Source organism: Arvicanthis niloticus, chromosome 8, assembly GCF_011762505.2.
Source record: "Arvicanthis niloticus isolate mArvNil1 chromosome 8, mArvNil1.pat.X, whole genome shotgun sequence".
NCBI classification, from domain to species: Eukaryota; Metazoa; Chordata; class Mammalia; order Rodentia; family Muridae; genus Arvicanthis; species Arvicanthis niloticus.
In genome coordinates this window covers 40,321,465-40,340,428 of record NC_047665.1, presented here as the reverse complement: position 1 = coordinate 40,340,428, position 18,964 = coordinate 40,321,465, and the positions used below count along the sequence as shown (strand labels likewise).

The following is an 18,964-nucleotide window of genomic DNA, read 5'->3' as shown; positions in this document are numbered from 1 at the left end:
TTTGGCAGCTCTTTTGTTCAAGGGGCACTACTTTAGAGAAAATGAGCTGCAGAAAAGAATGATGGGGAAAAGGTCCAAGTTATATTAACTTGCTAGAAACAGTTTCCCAGACTTTTCAGTTATAAAATTCAATCTCTTTAACCAAGCTTGTTAACTACAGTCCAAACAACACTGCTCACTGAATCCAAATAGTTTCAACTTCTTATGTCCTTTTTGTCCTTCTGGGACAAAAGACTCCAAAAAGTAAAATCCCCCTGGAGGGTAGGTTGGGGGGGGGGTTTCCACCGTAGCAGATGGGGACTAAGCACTCTTCAGTTTAGTAGCACTGACTTTTATTTTGCAAAATACAAACTTGCATATGCACAAAAACCACGGAAGGATACAGAAGACACTTTTTTTTTTTTAAAGGGAGGTAAATCAGTAACTGAAGTGACAGTCACTTTTTTAGTTATTCTTCTGCAGTGTTTGTAAAAATTTCTAATGACATCTCAAGAAGTGCTTTCTACTAACACAGTAGGCACAATAGCACTGATAAATGGTCAAACCATTTACTGTTACTTTGGTCATATAAAGCTTTTGTTGTTAAACGTCCTGCAGTGAAAGAAACAGGTGGTCACTTGTCATCTTTCCCTTTTGTCTTTCTGTATACCATTTCTCGAAAGCTGGCTAGGATCTTATTCTCTCTCTTCCGCCTCTCTTCTTGGTTAAAGGATGCAAGAGCTCGTTTCTCATCAGCACTGTAAATCTGGTTCTCCTTACGCAGTCTTACAGCCTCCATTCGGCGATGTCTGCTACCACTCATGACATAACCTGAGCATTCAAAAGAGGCAATCTCTTCACTTGTCAACCCAATTTCGCCTCTTCGCGGGATACGCTTTCCAGCTTTTACATATTCAGCCATTGCTGCACCTTCACCTGGAAGCAGAGCGTGGCCATAATTCAAAGGTTTCTCATCTTGAGAGGTATGTATTACAGGTGCTTCCGGGCCTATTAAATCCATGCTATCTGCACTCATCGACTGTTCCATCCATGCATCTTCTGGCAATTCCTTTTCTGAAGCTTTGCAGCTTATGTCATTGTATTCTTTTTTAGTCCTCTTCTTCTTGAGTTGTTTTGCCCGATGTTTCTTTTTCTTCTCTTTCTTCTTGGTTTTAACTTTCTTTTTATCACTATCAGAGCTAGAATGAATGTCAGAGTCTGAATTGCTCTCATCATAATATTTTCTATGCTTCCTTTTAGAAGGCTTTTTCTTTCTTTTTTTCTTTGTTGAATGACTGGTCTTTGTCCTTTTTTCTTCATTGGTGAAATCTGAACTGCTGCTCTTCTGATTCTTCACCTCCTCTTCAGCTGGTGTATGTTCATCAGAATCTGGCTCCGGAATCTTGGGTGACAGTCCCCATACCTCTGGCGCTCCCAGCTCTCCAATCCTCTCTCTTTCCTTCAGCCTCCTTTGCCTATAGCTCTCCTCCTTTTCCTTCTCCTGGTCCTCAGCCCACGAACGGTCTCCCGCATAGTTGTGGTGGTAACGGTACCCACCACAGATGGGAGAGGACGAGGAGGCAAGCGTACGGATCCCCAGCGGTAGCGGTCGTTCTCCAGACCTGGGGCGGCTGATGGGATGCAGTGGCCGGATGCCCTCGGCACCCCGCGGAGCCTGGAGGCCCGCAGGCCCGCTGACCTGGGAGCCGAAACCGCCTCCCCGAGGGGATCGGCTAGTCTGCAACGCCGACGGTGGACTCTCCGAGGCACGTCGTCGTTTTTTCTGAGAACTCAGAGTGTCCTCATTAGGGCGAGATCGTGGCACAGGCGACATGGGCCGCATTCAATGAACCAACGGCGGTTAGTCCAGAAATCACAACAGAGAACACGCAGCTCCCGCCTACCCCCACCCCCACACCGCGCAGGCGCACTAGGAACTGGCCCCCGCTGCTGTTCCGTCAATTCCGGCGTGGCCCCGTGCAGCCCTAGTTCGTACCCAGGCTCTGAGCCTGTGACCTAAGCGGCCCGGAGGCTGCGTAAGAGCCCTCTTCAGCCTCTGGGTTATGGATAATATGGATACTCACTTCATTTTTCACGACTTACATTCCTTTCATTGAACCCCAGGGGAAACAAAAGGAATTATCATTATAATGAGTCCCTCTGCTGGTTGTGTGTGTGTGTGTGTGTGTGTGTGTGTGCGCGCGCGCGCGCGTGCATGCATGCATGCTTGCATGTATGTATTGTTGTGTTTTTTTATTTTTTTCGAGACAGGGTTTCTCTGTGTAGCCCTGGCAAGTCTGTCCTGGAACTCCCTCTCTCTGTAGACCTGGGCTGGCCCGGAGGAGCTCAGAGATCCAGAGGCCTCTGCCTCGGGAGTACTGGGATTAAAGCGTTGGCCACCACCTCAAGGCTATCTGCTTATTTTTAAATGGAGCATATGCAGCCCCAGCTGGCTTGGAACTTGCTAAGCAAGCAAAAGATGATTCCGAATTCCTAATCCTTTTGTCTTCACCACTCAAGTGCCAAGATTAAAGGTTTTCATAAGCAGAGCTGTGATGGCTAAGAAAACTTAACTCTGGACCAGGCGCCACTTTAAATAGCTGTTGATGTTTGCCCTAAAATTTCCATGAGTTCCTAGCAGCCTGCATCCTCCACAGAATGATGTTACTGCTATGAGATAAGAATGAAAGAATGGGGCCTCTGATATGAGATAATTTGCTTTTGTAAACCCTCTTATCTCTGTGGGAAAGCGGATGAGCAGTTTTCTCTATCCTTGTGTAAGGGAATAAGAGATAGTTAAGGGAGCAAAGCAATTTTCCCACACAGCTGTGGATTCCATAGAGGGGAAATAACTGTAATGTCCACCTTTATGCTTACCGTTATGTTCCTGGATTTGTTCATAAGACTGTGTCCATCTTGCTATTAGTTAAGAATAAATTCGTTGATTTTAATCTAAATTTGGGTTGAGTCTTTCAATCTTCCTCAGTGGCCCCGAACTCTGGAACACACCCATCTCTTCTCTTAGAGTTTTGTTAGCTCTTTTCTTAGATTCTTGGGTTTACCACCATGTGGCTCACCACTCTTTTTCATTCCTGCCTCCATCTTTTCTGCTTAGTGAAGGATTCCTATTACCTGTACTCCTCTGACTACCTGCCTCAATGGGACTTGTCAGCTGTCTGGTGCTGTGGCAGATCTACAATCCCATAACTAAGAAAACTCAAACAACCTTATGACATTCTGCATCAAAAAGTAGAAGAGTGTTGGGGATACTGGTTAGTATTGGTAGATGTCGGGAGCCGACTTTTAGCAGAAAGCGGCTAGAAAGCAGCTATCATCTTTGCAGCCATCTCGAGCCATATACCCTGACATGAGACTTCGTTTTCAACAGCCTACAACAGCTGAAGCACACTCTGATAAACATTTTGTTTACCCCACATATCTTGATTTGCTGTTTAGTGCCCACAGCTGCAAGGCGCACGTGCTATCCACGCTATCCACACCTGTAAGGCTTACGTCATATCCACACCTGCAAGGCACGTGGCAAAGTGTATAAATACCCTGGACTTCCCCACAATGAGAGAGACAATAAAAGAGAGACATGAAGTGCGACAATAAGGAGAGACAATAAGGGGTACAATAAGGAGACAATAAACGACACACCAGACCAGAGCAACAGAGCAGTCCGCGACATTTTGGCCCCAAAGCGTGGGGCAGAACGGTCTGCAACACAGTGGCCGCCAAGCTGGGCAGTATGGGCCGTGACAGGTAGAGTATTCGTACCCAAAGGCTCAGTTGCTGGCGACTTAGCAAACAATCCTGTTTCTCCCTATTGGAAGCAAAACCCAAATCACTTCTAGAACCAAAGTTTGAGTTTAAATTTCTGAGCTAAGTGAATTCCAGAGCCTTATTTTACTTAGGGTCACAGACTTCTGCTAACATAGACGCATTAGTTTACAAGGTTTCTCTTTCAGGACATTTCTTCAGAAATCAGTTGTAGTGGGAGGTATTAGAAAAGACGACTGCTTGTTCCCAGCTCTGGCGGCCTGTTCCCACACTAAGCTCTTCACATGTAGGCGGTCTCTGTGGCACTGGCCGTGGCTCCTGAGATGTTGGCATGGCTGCTGCCTCCACCACTCTTGGCCTCCATAGCTCTTGGCCTCGTCCCTATGCCGCCAACCCCGTCACCTACACGGCACTAGGCTAGCCCCATGCAATAACCGCCATCCTTGAGGTTAGATATCACAATAGCTAATAACCGGACAGATCAAAACTCTAAATGCTTGTAGTTAACCAATCAGATTTGTATATCAGCAATTTCTCAAATCTCAGGATGCCCACACAATAATTTCAAGGCCAATTGATAATGGTAAGATGCCAACACAGATTAGACAAATTAACCCAAATATCTTAACCTTTTCATATCATCTGTGTCAAAGGTTGGTTAAAGCCACACTCATTAACATCAGCTTCAATCTTCCCCTCTCCTCTCCTTCCCTGCGTTTCTCTCTCTTCCCAACTCCTAGCTCTGCTTCTCTTCTCCCTGTTCAATCACAGGCCTCCCACTGCAAATAGATTGGACAGGGAAATTTCTGCCACAGTCAGTCGCTTGCAATTACCTTCTGAAGGCACTTTACATCCATAATTTAAAACAGCAAACTTGAGTTCAAGGCCAGCCTGGTCTACAGAGTGAGTTCCAGGACAGCCAGGGCTACACAGAGAAACCCTGTCTCGAAAAACCAATAAATAAATAAATAAATAAATAAATAAATAAATAAAACAGCAAACTTTCATGTAAGATAATAGTTCCCCAATCTGAAAATGGAAGCAGGCTCTACAATGTAGCAGGCAAGGCTCATCTGAAAAACTCTAAAATAAGGTAAGTAAAACGTTAGAAATAATATTTTGCTGACACTGTGCCCGTGTCTTTAAAAGGGGGTTTATTTATTTATATGTATCTGTGTGAGTATATACCATTTGTATATACAGAAGAGGGTGTTGGAGACCCAATAACAGCAGTTACAGGGAGTTGTAACTGATATGGGTGCTGGGAGCCAAACCCAGGTTTTTCAGAAGATCAGCAAGTACTCTTAACTGCTGAGCCATTTCTTCAGCCGTCTAGTTTTGCTGTGTTGTTGTTGTTGTTGAGACAGAGTCTCAGGTAACCCAGATTGACTTCAGATTCACTAGGTAGCCAAGGCTGACCTTGAACTCCTTACCCTCCTACCTCTACCTTTCAAGTGTTTGGATTATAAGCGTGCCACCTCTGATACTAGGACTTCTAAACAATAAAATGAAATCTCAACAGGAATGGGACAGGGCATACTGTCCTAATAATGTCTTTTGTCTGAAAAAAATCTGAAATGTAAGTAAAATATTCAATAAAAAATAAAAGAAAAAAGTAAAGAGCTAACTTCAAAAAAAAAAAAAAAAAAAAGATGGGAGCAAATTGCTGGGCAAGGGTACAGATTGGACTTCTGCGTCCTAGGAAGAAAGAGACTTGAGAAAAGAGAAGGAGCTTTTTTTTGGCCAGGCTTTGAAAGGAGAAGCATGATATAACCATGTGCTGTGGAAGCTAGAACCAGAGGCCTCCACCACTAGCTGATATAGGCTAGCTGATAAGGTTAGGACAAGAGATTCTGTGTCCAACAACTGTATTATCTGGCAAGCTTTAAAAAATAAAGCTGTCTAAGTGTTTTCATCTGTAGAGCAAAAGTAGGTAGAGAAAGAGAGAAGCCAGGGTGGTAGTTGGTGGCTTGGCGAAGCTAGCCAGGAGCTACAAAAGAGAAGGCAAGAGGGAATCTATGGAGCTGAGACAGCAGCTCCTGGCTTTCCTGTGTGGGGGGATAATTGTGATCCGTCCTGGGCTAAGCTGAACTTTGCAAAGAGAACCGAGAGATGTCAGAGCCTGGACTGAGCTTCCGGGAAAGGCGGTAGTGTGATTTTTAAAATTACACGCAACCAATAAATTCTCATTGTAATAGATGATTTCCTCTAAGGGGTGGGTAAGAACACAGAATCTTCTTTAGAAATATTTTGTTTTTAAATTAATTACGTGTCTTTGTGTGTGTGTTTGTGTAGTTATGTGTAAATACTTCCATGCAGATGCCTGTGGAAGTCAGGGGCATTGGATTCCTTAAAGCTGGATTTATAGGTGGTTATGGCTGCCTGATGTGGGTACTGGTAATCTAAGTCAGGTCTCCAGGAGGAAGAGTACATCTCACTGAGCAGGCTCTCCCTAGCTCCAGAGACAGCACATTCAGAAGAGGATCTTTGATGAACAGACTCACAGACTCAAGCCTCAAGGATGCCTTTTTTCTTGGTTTCCTTGGTTTAGGAAGAGCAAGAGAGTAAAGAATAAGGAAGGACTGAGAAATATGGATCCTAATCATTCCTGGATATGTTGGCTTCTGAAAGTCTTGTCTTTGGAAGACTCCTATTTCAGTGTGCTGTGTGCATATGTATGTGTGTGTCTGTCTATCCGTGTTGTATGTTGTATGTATCTGGTATCTTAGTTTACTTCCTTGGCTGTGGTAAAAAAAAAAATCTTAAAAAATAGACACTTGGACCCAGAATCAGAAACTAAAGCAGAGACCATGGAGGGACACTGCTGACTGGCTTGTTCCTCATGGCTCACTTGGCTTGCATTTTTGTACAACCCAGGGCCACCACCTTAGGATGATACTAGCTGTAGTGGTACAGGCTTTCCCACATCGATCATTAATCAAGAATGTGCCTTCCCAAACTAGCATACAAGGAATCTGATGGAGGCACCTGCTCCACTTGCTTTCCTACTTTCATTGTTATCCTAAGCAGCATGTCTGGATGCCTATTTCTGTAGGGAACTATAGATACTGAGACCTTGGTTTACACTGATATCTCAACCCTCAATCTAGTACTACAGGATGCATTCTGAATATTTTCAATATTTACCACTGCTAATAGAGTAAAATGTTTTAATATCTTTAGTGTATTTACTTATTTGATTAATTAATCCTACTTAGAATTATTTTCCACACATCTTCACGGTATCCACAGTTGGGGTCAGTTCTTAAATGATATTACTGGTGTGGTAATTAATTTGTTTGATTAAGGTATAGGTGTGAGTCTGTGTGTGTGTGTGTTTGTAGTGTAGTGTCAGCACAGCTCACTCAGCAACATGCTTGCTGTGAAAGACGAGGACTTGAGTTTGATCTCCAGAACTGGTGTGAGCTGGGCTGTAGGAAAATCCCGGGACACCACTAAGGGGTGGAAAAATGCAGTCTGAGACATGGGTTACCTGGAGCTGGCTTGAGGGGGGGAGGGTCCCTTGGCCTGCAAAGAGGCTGGGGCCATAGATTTCCCAGACTCTTGGACACCCAGGCACCACTGGAAGTTGCAGAAGAGTTGCGAATGGAATCTGGGCCTGCAGGCTGGATCTACCCCAGAGCCAGGGGGAAAAAGGGAGAAACTCCAGCTGGTCCCATGGTGACTGTCCTTGGTGTGATGGCAGCAGACTTGGGTTTGGTGTCAGTTGTGGCTAGGAGTGCAGAGAGGCCTTTTACAGGAGATTAGACAATGGTTCAGTAGGCAAAGGCCATCTTCATGGCTCCCCACAGCATATCCCGATGAGAGACAGTTTGTGGTTCCAAATCATTTATTGCCATGGTGGAAAGTGGATGGGTAAAACCATACCCCAGTTCTCAGGGTGGGCCTGAGATTAAATACCTTTTGCAGGGAGGAATGCCTGGGAAGGAAAGCTTATTGGCTAAGCCCTCCAGGACTCTAGGCACCTCATTAGAATGGCGATCTTTGTCTTGAGTCTATGTGACCACAAGTCACATCCTTTTCCTCATCTGCATGTGGAGGGGCTTGGGGTGTTGCCCTTACGTGACTGATGACCACAAATCTATGGGGCCTTCAGCGAGTGACAGGGGCTCGGTGCCCAGGAGGGGGAAGCATCTCCTGTCCCTTCAGGGTCTCCAGAGCTGCCAGCCTTAGCTCATTCGAGGACCAGGGTATCTTTCACAGTATACTTCCCCACAGACTGGTGTAAAAATTCTTGTAGTCCCAATGTTGGAGAGGTGGAGATAGGCTAATCCTTGAGGCTCACTGGCCAGTCAGTCTAGCCTACTTTGGTGAGCTTCAGAGCAATGGGGTCTGAAATCCACAGTCAAGAACACACACTCAAGGGTGTGCATACACACCTACCTCCCAAATGAATAAATAACTCGTGGTACTAACCAGGACACCTTTGGATGTGTCTGTGCTAACATCTCCAGAGAGGACTGGCTGAGGAGAGAAGCAGCACAGTGATTGGGGGTGGTGGCCCTGTCACACAGACTAAAGAAAAAGAGAGGCAGATAGACACCACAGTTCCTCTTTCCCTGCTTTCTGATATGCTAGGATGTAGACAGGACCGAGTAACTTCATGTTGCTTCTGCTGCCATGTTCCTGCCATGATGGATGCTACCTTCAAACTGAGAGTCTAGATGTGTCTTTCTTAAGTTGCTTCTTGCCAGGTATTTATCATAGCTATGAGAAAGTAACTAATACCTCGTGTAGATTAGTGAATTGTGTGACACTGTGACAATATCCCTGATAGAAACAGCTTGGAAGGAAAGATTTATTTTGGCTCATGGTTTTAGGTGGATTTCAGTTCATTGTAGCAGGAAAGGAATGGTGGCTGGCAGAGGAGGCAGGCGCTCTATCTGAATTACTCACCAATGAAATAAGGTTTAGATTACTAGGAAGCAAAGAAAGAGAATACATGAAGGATACAGAGAAAGCCATAGACCCTAAGGGCAAAGCATCAAAGACCTACTTCCTCCAGTTAGGCTCTGCCTCTTCTTCTTCACCCTGGTTATATCATCCTATAATGAATCCATCAAGACAGTATTCAGTTTCTGGGGTTACAGCCTTTCTGACCACAGTATAGAGCGTGTATATTTTATTAATCTCTTAAGTTTTTCTGAACCCATTCAAATTGACAAGATTAAAAACTATCATAAGAGCTTAAACCAGAATGGGGCTTTACTCCGGGCTGAACTGCCATTTTCTTTCCCATCTCTTTCTAGCCCTACTTAGTAGTTTTTAGACTGAATTACTCACCAATGAAATAAGGTAGGATTTTGCTTAAGTTAAAAGGAAATTGCTATGGAAATGTTTTTTTTTTATGTAACTGCACAAAGAGCATTACAATGGATCCTCATGTGCCTCTCACCCAGCTTCAGCAATTACCATGTTTGCGTTGTTTTATTTGTTTCCTTCTTTTTTCCCTTAAGTTCGCTTTAGCAAATCTCAGACATTGTATGGGCTCATCCATCTGTACAAGAATTTCAATGTAAAGTTCTACTGAATAAGTTCAAAAACTGACAGGGAGACAGGAGAAGTGTCTCAGGAGTTAAGAGCATTTGCTGTTCTTATGGAGGACTTGTGTTTGTTAGTTTTTCTCTCTTTCTTTCTTTCTTTCTTTCTTTCTTTCTTTCTTTCTTTTTTTGACAACTTGACAAAACTAGAGTCATCTAAGAAGAGTAAAGCTCAGTTGAAAATATGCCCCCGTTAGATTGGCTTGTAGACGAGTCTGTGTGGTATTTTCTTGACTGATGATTGATGTGAAAGAACCCCCACTGTGGATGTCACCATCTCTGGACAGGCAGTTCTGGGACACATATGAAAGCCATCCAAATAAACTAGGAGAACAGCCAGTAAGCAACATTCCTCTAAGGATTCTGCTTCAGTTCCTGCCGTGACATCATAATGGTCTGTGACTGGATCTTGTAAGCCAAATAACCTCTATCCTTCCCAAGTTGCTTTTGGTCATGGTGTTTATCACAGTAATAGACACCCTAGTTATGACAGGACCCGAGTTCAAGTCACAACTGCCTGCAGCTCTGGGTCCAGGGGACCTGACATTCTTGTCTGGTTTCTGCAGCAGTAGCACACATATGGCATTTACACAAACACATTAATAAAAATAAATCTTATAGAAATGATAGTACCACTCTAACAATTAAGTTCCCAATAATTGCTTAGTATTACTGAGTTCTAGTTTTCCCCAATGTCTCAGGTGTATCTTTTTACAGTGTTATGGGAAGGTTACAAGAGTTGATCACTCAGACATAGTGTACATACAAAGTCTTTATTCCAGACAACTGGACCACACCCAAGTGTTGGGGTGCATCTAAGTGTGGCCCCCAGTATCCAGAACATGGGGTTTTTGAGTGCAGAGACTTCATCAAGGCATCTCCCTCAGTAGCTATAGTGGAGACTTCACAGAGCAAGCAGTTCAAAGCAAGCAAATTTTAAGAGAAATTAAGACAAGCAGTTAGCCAGCTGCAGAGAGATTCCACACAAACAGGCAGTTAAGATAAAGGCTTAGTTGGAGGACTTTCCTGCACAAATAAGCAATTTCAACAAAGCTTAGGTAACTTAACTAGGACATTCTGATCTTCAGTTCCTAGTATAGTTTTCCATGGGATACCACAAGATCAGATTCCAGTTAAACCTGGAAACAGCCTCAGCAAGAATATAAGATGGAGGAAGCTAGTACCACCTTACAGACCACAACAATTGTTTGGCTCTAGTCATGGTTGAAGTAAAGTTTGTCATGGTACCTGACAGATATGTCTATTGGGTTTCTTTTACTCGATGGCAATTCACCTTTCTCAGGTTTGGGAGTGCCTTCATCTAACCTCTGTCAGCCAGAGCTGTGGAGAAACAGGCAGAAATGAAGCTGGAATGAGTTGTCCCTGAGGCTGAGGACTAGAAAGTTTCTGGAGGTGCATAGAGGCAGCTTGGATGCTTGCAATGCATAAACTTTTTTGTGGAAGAGCTGGGAATCTCCAGTTATTTTGTTAGGTGCTGTAGTAGTGGCTATACTGGGTCTTTACTGCCTATAGAATCTTAAGAAGTGGTGAGAAGAAGGGTCTAGAGTCCGGGTCTGGAAGATTTTTCTTTCAAGTAGTTTGGCCTGGAGAGGGAGAAAGGGGAGCAGCAGGAAGAGAGCAGGACCAGGGACAGACAGGCTCCTGCAGACAAGTGAATGTCTTGCTTCTTTCATGGTTTCTAAGATGTATCAATTTTCTTACCTTTTCCTATCTGCATTTCCCATTCTGCAAAGTCTACTTGCCAAAAGAATTTTCGTGTCAGCATTGTGACAACTATGAAGGCAAGCTTTACATCAGAAAGAACCAAAGACCCCGGGTAACTTACTTCCTGTGCTTAAACATATACTCCTGTGTAGCTCAAGGTCTACTATCCTTTCCCCAGCAATAATGGGTTAATTTGGAAAGAACCACAGAGAAGAGCATCCTAGAGGGCACAGGAAGTGGCTTGGGTTACCACAATGCTTCCTGTGTTCCACCAGAGTCTGGACTTAGTTTATTTGCCCCGGAGCATCCCTTGAGAATATTTATTGTGGGTTTAGAGTGGAGTGCAGAAGAGAACTCCGGAAAGGCCAGGATTGTAGGTGACACCTCTCCAGCTGTGCCTTTGGGTGTCCCAGAACACGAGGGAAGGGAGGAGACAGATTCATTCTGAATTCCCGTCCTGCGAGAATCTTCTGCAGATCAAGCTTGCAGCTAAGCGTGAGCCTCCAGTTGGCACAGAATGGCTAGAGAACCCGGAGCGTGGGCAGCCCTAAACGCTCGATCTGCAGAAGAGGGGACTGGGCTTCTAGTGGTGAAAGTGGAACAGGAAGAGGCCTCCCCCTTAGCAGAGGAGGCCAGTTGGCTGGGCAGTCCTGGGCCTGACCGATCCCGCCAGCGCTTCCGTGCTTTCCGCTACCCAGAGGCAGCCGGGCCCCGCCAGGCGCTGAGCCGGCTCCGCGAGCTCTGCAGACAGTGGCTGCGGCCAGACATGCACAGCAAGGAGCAGATCCTGGAGCTGCTGGTGCTGGAGCAGTTCCTGACCATCCTGCCAGGGGAGCTGCAGGCCTGGGTGCGCGAGCAGCATCCCGACAGCGGGGAGGAAGTGGTGGCACTGCTGGAGTACTTGGACAGGCAGCTGGATGAGACACCTCCACAGGTAGAAGGAACAGGTTTAGACCCATGCCCTGTGCCTTTCAGAAACCTCAAGCAAGATCCAAGGGAGGCATTGCTCAGAACCCGCAAAGTCCCAGTCTGTGCTCGAACCCAAGGCAACCAGCAAATTGACTTGAGCCCCACAGAGTAGTTAATCGCATAAAGGAGAAGAAAAGGATTGTGGGAGAACTCAGACCCAGTGAAGCTGGGGTAGAATGTGTCGAGCAGAGTGAAGAAAGGTTATATATGTACTTCTTACTCGTGTGTTGAGTAAGACACTAGGATAGGTTTGAGCACAGTGGCAATAGGCACAAACGACTTTGTAGGTGTTTTCTTGGCTTGTCACATGTAACATCTTCAGTGGCTTGCTGGGAGTACTGTGGTGTTTATGGGGGCCCCCCCCCCCCCCCCCCCCCTTATAGTTCTCTCATTGACAGTGGAGAGGAATTCTAGGGTTTTGGTAGAGCCTAAAATCTAAGAGTTTTTTTTTTTTTTTTTTTTTTTTCTATCTAAATTCTTGTTTATGTTGTTTCAGAGTTTGGTACAAAGCAGAGTTGTTTTGACTTCCATCTTCTGACCTAAAACAAAGCAAAACAAAACCCTTTTTGAAATTTCATACATATCAACAATTCGTCTCCATCATATTCATCAACAACCCAGCTCCAATTTCTCCCGGCCACCACATGTCCCCTTCTCCCCTTCATACGCCCCGCCCCCTTTTAACCTATTAACCTATTAAGTTCCATGAGTGCCACTTGCTGAACCATTGACTAATCGTGTTGTCTCGATCTGTGCGGTAACGAGTGGCAGCGAGTTCGTGAGTCAGTAGCCATGTCTTTCCCAGAAGGCAGCTTTTTGCATTGCACATCTCTATCCCCCAGTTCTTATGGTTTCCTGCGCCGTCTTCCATGAGGCTCGCTGAGCCCTGGGAGCCAGGGGTTGGTGTAGATTTCTTATTTGAGGATGAACACCTGACAGTCACTTATTCTCAGCTCTTTGACCAGTTATGAATCTCTGAATTAACTGCCGTTTACTGCATAGAAAAACATCTCTGTCTATGGTTGAGGGCGACACGAACTGTCATCTGTAAACACATTTTGCCTGTTTTAGGGGATTTCTTTTTTGCAGTTCCCAATGTCCTTGTGTCAGAGGATACATGGCTAGAGCTTTCTAGCCAGTGACCAGGGCACCAAGGTTCCAGACTTGGAGTTTTTGTCCTGAGCTCTGTAACAGGAAACTCTGAGCATCGATTTACTATCAGTGTCTGCGAGGGAGCTAGACTTTAAGGCGGATACACTGTCATGTTCGCTGTTACTTGATTTCACATACTGCAGTTGGATTTGTTAGTTTTTAAAAATCCTGTTAGGTGGAAATTATTAAGCTTATGTTTTAGAGAATTGTTGACATTTTTATAGATTTTCCCATTAGCTTCATAATGATAGAGGGACAGAAAAAGGAAGCAAAGTCATGGTTAATCCCCAGGCTCCCCAGCTGATCTGCCCGAGCTCCCATTGTAGTATTATTTCTTATGAGCTACATGACAAGGACAAGCTGCTTAAACTGGGCCTCAGTTTCCAGTTACAAAATTCCAAACAGTTCCAAAGTTCACGGGGTTCTCTGAATTTCCATGGGTTAATATTTTCATGAAGCTCTTAGAATCAGTGCCTGATAATATAGAGTCCTCGGTCAAAGGGCGATGGGAATGTATGATTGACTAAATAAAAGTAAATGAATGGCTTTTAGGTCCCAACTGGGGAATGGAGTCAAGAACTTCTCTGCTGTAAGGTGGCATTGGTGACACCATCCCAGGACTCACAAAGTAGCCACTCCCAGGCAATGAAGTCTCTCTTCAAGCATGAATCTCAGGAATTTTTGGAGTGTTCACCCTTACAAGCCAGAGGTGAGCATATGTTTGTGAGTGAGTATGTTTCTATGTGTGTGTGAGAGAGGGGGTGAGGGGCGAGGGAGGAATGGAGAGAGGGAGGGAGGGAGGAAAGGAGGGAGGGAGGGAAGAAGAGAGAGATGCGGTTCAGGTCCTTGCACATGCTAAGAGAGCAATAGAACAGCAATAGAGCGGTGGCTAACACAGTATTTTTCTCTACAGTTCTCTACCGTCTTTCTAATTTTACACCAGACTCAGAATTTCTCTTCATTTCCTAGCAGCAGCAATCTTCATTTGGGGTTCACTTAAGAGGCCCTTTCTGTTCTCTGGCTACCTTAGAGGATTCTCTGTGTTCTCAGACCCCTTCTAACCCATCGCTTTGCTCAGGCCCTTTGTTGATTTTTTTGTTTGTTTGTTTTGGTTTTTTGTTTTATAATAATGTTAGTTTAGGTGTTTTGTTTATTTGTTTGTTTTGGGCAACGTTAGGGTCCCGCTGATGGCTTTATCCATGTTAGGCAAGCACACTGCCACCAAGCCACCACTAAACCCTTATTTTGCCGTCTTAAATTATAATAAAGTATACTCTCAGTGAAAGACATAAGGCTTCTGCCCTCAAAGACTTACAGGTGAAGAAGAACGATATAGCTTGTTAATTTGGGGTATTAATGTGACGATTATATAACCTGAATTTTCATATTGATTCAGTCTTTCATTTCTTGCTTGAAGTCATCAGTGTTTGGTATGGTAATAATTTTCTTTATTTTTTTCTCCTGATTTGTTTCTCACCCAAGACCCAGGTTTTATTTTATTAAAAAAATTAATTCAATGAGCCCTCACTTTGAGTTTGACGATGCAGAGCATATATCTTTGGAAGTTCGGAAACTTATTTTTTAACTTTTCATGTCCTGGACTGTTTATATATCATGCGAAAGTACTTACTCTCATACATGTAGTTGTTTTTACAATTTGTATATTCATATGACAGCCCTTACATTAATGCCTGCCATATTTATTACCTTTGACTGCTTTTGAGACAACGTCTCTCAGTATAGCCCAGGCTGGACATGAACTGAGATCTTCATTGTTTAGACTCTCAGGTGCTTGGATTACAGGCATGCACCACTGTGCCAGGTTAGAGGGTTAGAGGTATGTCTTAAGTCACTTTCCCCCACCCCCCCCCATTTAAAAGCTCCTTTAAACAGTTTGCATGTGCCTTTGCATGTACCTCAGTTTGAGAGTATGAGATGAGGTCCTAGTGGGATTATCTGTTTTAGGGGCTGCTGACCTTCTCACCTCGGTGGAAAGAGCAGATTCATCTCAGAAGACTCTCTGTAGAGATGAAAAGCAGGAGAGCTCTGGTATCCTAGGTTTTTTTTTTTTTTTTTTAGAAAAACCTGGCAACACTATCTGCTCCCGAAGTCTTTTCCTTTGTGTGTTAGAAGCTATTTGACTCATAGAAGCAGTTTTCTGTGTACCTGATTTCAGAATTACCATGTTGAAGTCCTGTTAGTGACCAGTTGTTTAACTCTTAAAACCCTCTGACCATCACTTTTTTTCCTACCTTGCCAGTGTTCTAGTCAGTTTAAATGAGATGAAGCAGATTCAATCTTTAGGAAGAGTCTTGTTCACATAAGTGCTCCCTTTCCCTTCTGTACCCTTGCAGGGAAGGGAGGCTGAGGGACACTTCAGGAAGCAGAATCTGGGAGTCTAGAAGTGAGCTTAGATGCTGACTATAGTCCCTGACCTTAGAGGCGAGTGACAAGTCAAAGAGGGTAGTGGGGCTTTTCAGAAGCCCCAGAATTCTTTGATGGCACCTCCAATGTAGAACCCCCTTGTCAGTGATTGCTGGGAACACCAGCTATGCCTGGAATAAGAAGAGCAGGGGCCAGTGTATAACACTGACTGGACATGAATTTCTGGGAGTCCTTACTTCCTTAGTTTCCTATAACATGTTTCAGAAATACTTTTACTTGCTGTTTGTGTTGCTTTTGTCCAACATGTCAGCCTTCCCATTCTTAGGAACCAAGCACCCATCACAGCGCCTCCTTTCTTTAGGCTTCTGCCTAAAGCCTCTCTAGAGAAAAGAGGCATACAGAAAATATTTTTATAGCCTACTATTCTAGAGAGTGAAAAGGACTTATAAAGTACAAAAAATTAAACTTCTCATGTTCTATTAAATGGTTTTAAGGAATTTTTGTGTTGACTAGTTGGCCACTGTGGATCATGGTCTTGGTCCTCACCTTTCCCCAACTTCTTGTTTTTCCATTTAATCCTGCTTCCCATCAGCTTTCTTTCCCCAGCAGCATCCCCATCCCTGTTGTTTTCCGTACTTATTCCCGCACTTAAGCCTGCATTTAAGTATTTGTCCTTGGGATACAGAGAGCTTTGTAACATTTGTCTCCTTGTAGGGTTTCTCAAAGCTTTCTCCCTTGCAAAACATAATTAACACTTGCTGACAATTGTGTTTCAGGTCTGGAAATGAAGCCTGAGACCAGGGACTTGCCTCCAACTGAGGAATACATGGAACAAAAGCCTGAGCAGACAGTGTGCTTCCTGGGTGAAGACACTGTCCAGATTCCTACAGGTGCAGAAGCCAGTGAGCAGGAAGGCAAGTTACAGACAGCACAGAAGAATGCCACGGGAAACAGGCGGTTCTATTGCCGTGAATGTGGGAAGAGCTTTGCTCAGAGTTCAGGCCTAAGTAAACACAAAAGAATCCACACTGGATTGAAACCCTATGAATGTGAAGATTGTGGGAAGACCTTTATTGGGAGCTCTGCCCTTGTCATTCATCAGAGAGTTCACACTGGTGAGAAGCCATATGAATGTGAAGATTGTGGCAAAGTCTTCAGTCACAGCTCAAACCTCATCAAGCACCAGAGAACCCACACTGGGGAAAAGCCCTACGAGTGTGATGACTGTGGAAAAACCTTCACTCAGAGCAGCAGCCTCCTTGAACATCACAAAATTCACACCAGTGAGAAGCCATTCCAGTGCAACTTGTGTGGCAAAGCCTTTAGGCGTAGCTCACATCTCCTGAGGCATCAGCGGATCCATGGTGATAGAACTGCCCCAAAGCCTCTTCATCGGAAGGCCTGGGAGGATCAGAGGAGGGTGGCAAGCCAGGGGGATGATGCTGAAGCTCCTGAGACTTATCAGTGCAGTGAGTGTGAGAGAAGTTTCACTCAGAGTAGAAGCCTTATTGAACATAAAAAAATCCACACCGGTGAGAAACCCTTCCAGTGTGATGCATGTGGGAAAGGCTTTACCCGAACTTCATACCTTGTTCAACATCAGAGAAGCCATGTGGGGAAAAGAATTGTCTCACAGTGATCTGTAGCACACCTGCTAGAGTTGGTGCATACTTTCCAGTGAGCTGAAGACACCTGGAGCCCTTACTAACTGCAGAAGAGAGGGTATTGCCAATACACACTGTCCAGTGTTAGATGTTAGAGTCTGGCTGAGGTGGATTGTCTTTTCTGTTTGAAAAGTAACTGGCGCCGGGCGGTGGTGGTGCACGCCTTTAATCACAGCACTTGGGAGGCAGAGGCAGGCGGATTTCTGAGTTCGAGGCCAGCCTGGTCTACAGAGTGAGTTCCAGGACAGCCGACAGCTAGGGCTACACAGAGAAACCCTGTCTCAAAAAGCCAAAAAAAAAAAAAAAAAAAAAAAAAAAAAAAAAAAAAAAAAAAAAAAAAAAAAAAAAAGAAAGAAAAGTAACTGGCACAAGACTTACTAACAGAGGACAGGGGCTGTTCTCTGCATGAGATAATGCTGAAGTGGTCCCACTCTTTGAATTTACAGGGACTTCAGAACAGGCACCCTCGGCTAGCAAATTTTTCTCCTGAGGGGATGATTCCAGATTTTGGAGTGTACTTTCTTGACTATTTGTTCATCAACCTGAATCTTTTATGTTTAGTCAGATTTCTGAGGTTTTAGCTCCCCTGTTGTGCCTTGTGTATAGGTGCTAATAAACATTTATTTACCACAGGGGCTGATGAAATGTCTTCAAAACTGAAAATCTGTGTCTAGATTTCTGAAGAAGTTCTAACTTGGACCATTTGTGTTTGCATCTAATTGGCTAAGGTTCTAGAGTCTGAGTCAGCCCTACAGTTTTTCATACTAAGTACACAATGTTACAGAGTTCAAGTAGGAGATTCCATATATATTTATGAGAATAGAGAGTATGGTAAAAATATCTCAAGCAACTTCTGAAGATGTAGGGAGACATTCCTGTCCCCCCCCCTCCAAAACAACCAAAACTAAAAAACAACTCCATTAGAGGTTTTTTTTTTTTTTTTTTTCTTTTTAACTGCAAAAGTTTTCAGTTAGGTAAATGAAAAGAAATAGTATTTTCACAAGACAAAATATCTAGATAGGATTTCTATTGTGAAAAACACTATGGCAAAAAGCAACCTGGGGTGGGTGGGTGTTTATTTAAATTTACAACTCATTTGTTACACTCCATCACTGAGGGAAGCCTGGGCAGGAGCACAAGGCAGGAACCTGGAGGCAAAACTGAAGGAGAGGTTATGGAGGAGTGCTGCTTACTGGCTTGCTTCTAATGGCTGGAGCAGCCTGCTTTATTTATAACACTCAGGACCACCAGCCTGGGGTGGTGCCACCCACAGTGACTTGGGCCCTCACACATCAGTCATCAATCAAGAAAATGGCCCATAGACTTTCCCTGCAGGTGAATCGGGTGGTTGCATTTTATAAGTTGAGGTTCCCTCTTCCCAGATAACTCTGTTTTGTGTTGAGTTGACATAAAACTGGCCAGCACAACAAATGATACAGATGATGTTAATTCTATAACGCTCAACGTGTTGGTTACTTTCCTCATGGCTGTGGCTACAAACCCAAGAAAAGCAGCTTAAGGAGGGAATGGTTTGTTTGGGTTCATGGTTTGAGACAACACATTATGTTGGAGTGCAAAGGACTAGCCTTGGCTTGGTCGGGGTCCTGAGGAAGGGGTGTTTGGGAGTGGTGAAAGAAACTACTCAAGTCAATTGGGGGAGGGCAGTACAAGCTGACAGCCTTGTGTTCTGCTAGAGATGGCTCCCCAGACAGCTCTGTAGATAGCTCTTGACTCTGCACTCTGTTG

At 44.3% G+C, this 18,964-nt stretch overlaps 2 protein-coding genes across 2 annotated transcripts; one reads left to right on the top strand and one right to left on the bottom strand.

Moving 5' to 3' along the window:
- Positions 1–315: 315 nt before the first annotated feature.
- LOC117713912 (NKAP-like protein) lies at positions 316–1,906 on the bottom strand. The gene has a single exon (XM_034510448.2). It carries the CDS (start codon positions 1,820–1,822, stop codon positions 614–616), a length of 1,209 nt encoding a protein of 402 aa, XP_034366339.1. The 5' UTR covers positions 1,823–1,906; the 3' UTR covers positions 316–613.
- A 9,399-nt stretch (positions 1,907–11,305) lies between these two features.
- LOC117713501 (zinc finger protein with KRAB and SCAN domains 3-like) lies at positions 11,306–17,850 on the top strand. The gene is made up of 3 exons (XM_034509702.2): positions 11,306–11,982; positions 13,722–13,878; positions 16,331–17,850. The coding sequence occupies exons 1-3, from the start codon at positions 11,566–11,568 to the stop codon at positions 17,191–17,193; spliced, it is 1,437 nt and encodes a 478-aa protein (XP_034365593.1). The 5' UTR covers positions 11,306–11,565; the 3' UTR covers positions 17,194–17,850.
- Positions 17,851–18,964: the final 1,114 nt, after the last annotated feature.